Raw genomic sequence first — 2643 nt, forward strand, 5'->3', positions numbered from 1 at the left:
ACCTTGAGAGTCAAAAACTTCCACTGGCTAGTGACTTCTAAATTTCCTGTGATGTGGAAAAGTTGGCAAACACAGCAATAGACAGAATCATCTTTCTGCCAAGCATGTCATATATATATCAAATGAACTATACTCTCAAAGCTCTCCTTCCCGATGAGGAACTCAAGGCACAAACAAATGGTATAATTTTTTAAGAAGACACTATAGTTTGGCCACCCTGATTCCATCCTCTTATTCTTCCCGAACAGAATCCCAGACCTCACCACTTGGTCCAAGAGATAGTGACAGAGCTAACAAAAAAAAAAAGTGTAGAGCTTTGGCTAGGCTTTAAAAAGATATTGGATGCAAAAGAGAAGAGTTAAGAATGGCAGCGAGTATAGGAAAGTGCTGGAGAGACTTCATATGAATACAAAATTATGCTTTTTATTATCAACAAATGTTAACTCTCTCTTTATGGTGACTTCCTTTATGCCACCATGTTTGCAGACCTTCATATTCTGGAGACAGTTCGCCCCTTATCACTAGGATCATTTTTTTACTAGTCGTTGGTGTATACAACTCAGAGGAGCAAAACAATATCAAGGTATAAATGTTGCTAAAAAACATTCCTTTTTAAGATAATGCTACGTGAGGTAAGGTATACCTTACCTCAATAGTTAAGAGTAAGCTGCATCCTACTCTGACTCCCTTACAATAAATTCCTTCTTTTCCACAGCTTCCAGCAGGCAGCAAAGAACGGGGGTCTTCATGCTGCCTTTCTGACTCCCTAGAATGGATGTGTGTGGCTGGAAAGAAATGGAGGTTGCTCTGGTCAACTTTGATAACTCAGATGAAGTCCATGAAGAGCCAGGCTATGCCACAGATTTTGACCCAACCAGCTCAAAGGGCCGGCCTAGTAGCAGTCCCTTTTCCAACTGGAGAGTCCTCATCAATGACAGTACCAGCCATGAAACTGCCTTCTCCAAGATCCCAGGAGAGTATGTGGATCCCCCAGGGCCTGAGCCAGTGGTCTTGAATGAGGGAAACCAAAGGGTGATCATCAACATTGCTGGGTTGAGGTTTGAGACTCAGCTCAGAACTCTAAATCAATTCCCAGAGACACTCCTGGGAGACCGGGAGAAAAGGATGCACTTCTTTGACTCCATGAGAAATGAGTATTTCTTTGATAGAAACAGACCTAGTTTTGATGGAATCTTATACTATTACCAGTCTGGAGGTAAAATACGGCGGCCAGCCAATGTGCCTATTGATGTTTTTGCTGATGAGATTTCCTTCTATGAACTGGGTAGTGAGGCCATGGACCAATTCCGAGAGGATGAGGGGTTCATTAAGGACCCTGAAACACTGCTGCCCACCAACGACTTCCACCGGCAATTCTGGCTTCTCTTCGAGTATCCTGAGAGCTCCAGCGCAGCTCGTGGTGTGGCTGTGGTCTCAGTTTTGGTTGTAGTCATCTCCATCACCATCTTCTGCCTGGAGACACTCCCAGAGTTCCGAGAAGACAGGGAGCTGAAGGTGGTCAGAGACCCCAGCACCAACGCAAACAAAACAGGCCTCTCCCAGACCATGTTCACCGATCCTTTCTTCATGGTGGAGTCCACCTGCATCGTGTGGTTCACCTTTGAGCTGGTGCTCCGGTTTGTGGTCTGCCCCAGCAAGACCGACTTCTTCAAGAACATCATGAACATCATTGACATCATCTCCATCATCCCCTACTTCGCAACCCTCATAACAGAGCTGGTCCAGGAGACAGAGCCCAGCGCCCAGCAGAACATGTCCTTGGCCATCCTGAGGATCATCCGCCTGGTGAGGGTCTTCCGAATCTTCAAGCTCTCTCGACACTCTAAGGGGCTGCAGATCCTGGGGCAGACGCTGAAGGCTTCCATGCGGGAGCTGGGGCTGCTCATCTTCTTCCTCTTCATTGGGGTCATCCTCTTTTCCAGTGCAGTCTACTTTGCTGAAGTGGATGAGCCAGAGTCCCATTTCTCCAGCATTCCGGATGGCTTCTGGTGGGCCGTGGTCACCATGACAACTGTAGGCTATGGTGACATGTGCCCAACCACTCCAGGAGGGAAGATTGTGGGTACTCTGTGCGCCATTGCTGGTGTCCTCACCATTGCCCTCCCTGTGCCTGTCATTGTCTCCAATTTCAACTACTTCTATCACCGTGAGACTGAGAACGAGGAGAAGCAGAACATCCCAGGAGAACTTGACAAAATCCTCAACAGCGTGGGCTCCAGAACAGGGAGCACTGACTCTCTTAACAAGACCAATGGCAGCTGCTCCACAGAGAAGTCCAGAAAGTGACCAATCCAGGGCTTGTAGCATCTCTGAACCTCTTTCTCTCTCCCTCTTCTCACTGTTTTCCCAAGATGAAAATTATGTTATGAGGCCAAGCGGCCATCTCTGACTGTGAGCTGCCTTAATAAATCCATATTTCTGTTCTATTTCCTGGGCTGTTTCTTCTCAACCCACTACAAGATTTCTTCTTCTTTCCTGTGAAAGAAGCAGTTCAGTCCCTGCACTAGACCTGTGGGTGTTACCTGTTAGTATGAAAGTGCAGATGCCAAGCCGCACGGACCTAGCAAATCAGAATCTACTTTTAACATAATAAAGATTAAGAAGTATGGGGTTTGTTCTTCC

At 46.7% G+C, this 2643-nt stretch overlaps 1 protein-coding gene across 1 annotated transcript; it reads left to right on the forward strand.

Moving 5' to 3' along the window:
• The first annotated feature begins 689 nt into the window (after nucleotides 1-689).
• KCNA10 (potassium voltage-gated channel subfamily A member 10) lies at nucleotides 690-2396 on the forward strand. The gene has a single exon (XM_084756130.1). The coding sequence runs from the start codon at nucleotides 772-774 to the stop codon at nucleotides 2305-2307; it is 1536 nt and encodes a 511-aa protein (XP_084612256.1). The 5' UTR covers nucleotides 690-771; the 3' UTR covers nucleotides 2308-2396.
• Nucleotides 2397-2643: the final 247 nt, after the last annotated feature.

This window comes from Acomys minous (genome assembly GCF_964271855.1).
Source record: "Acomys minous genome assembly, chromosome: 14".
NCBI classification, from domain to species: domain Eukaryota; kingdom Metazoa; phylum Chordata; class Mammalia; order Rodentia; family Muridae; genus Acomys; species Acomys minous.

Bases quoted from the DNA above. Each gene is read 5' to 3' on its own strand.
- KCNA10 (XM_084756130.1), top strand. From the start codon at position 772: ATGGATGTGTGTGGCTGGAAAGAAATGGAGGTTGCTCTGGTCAACTTT.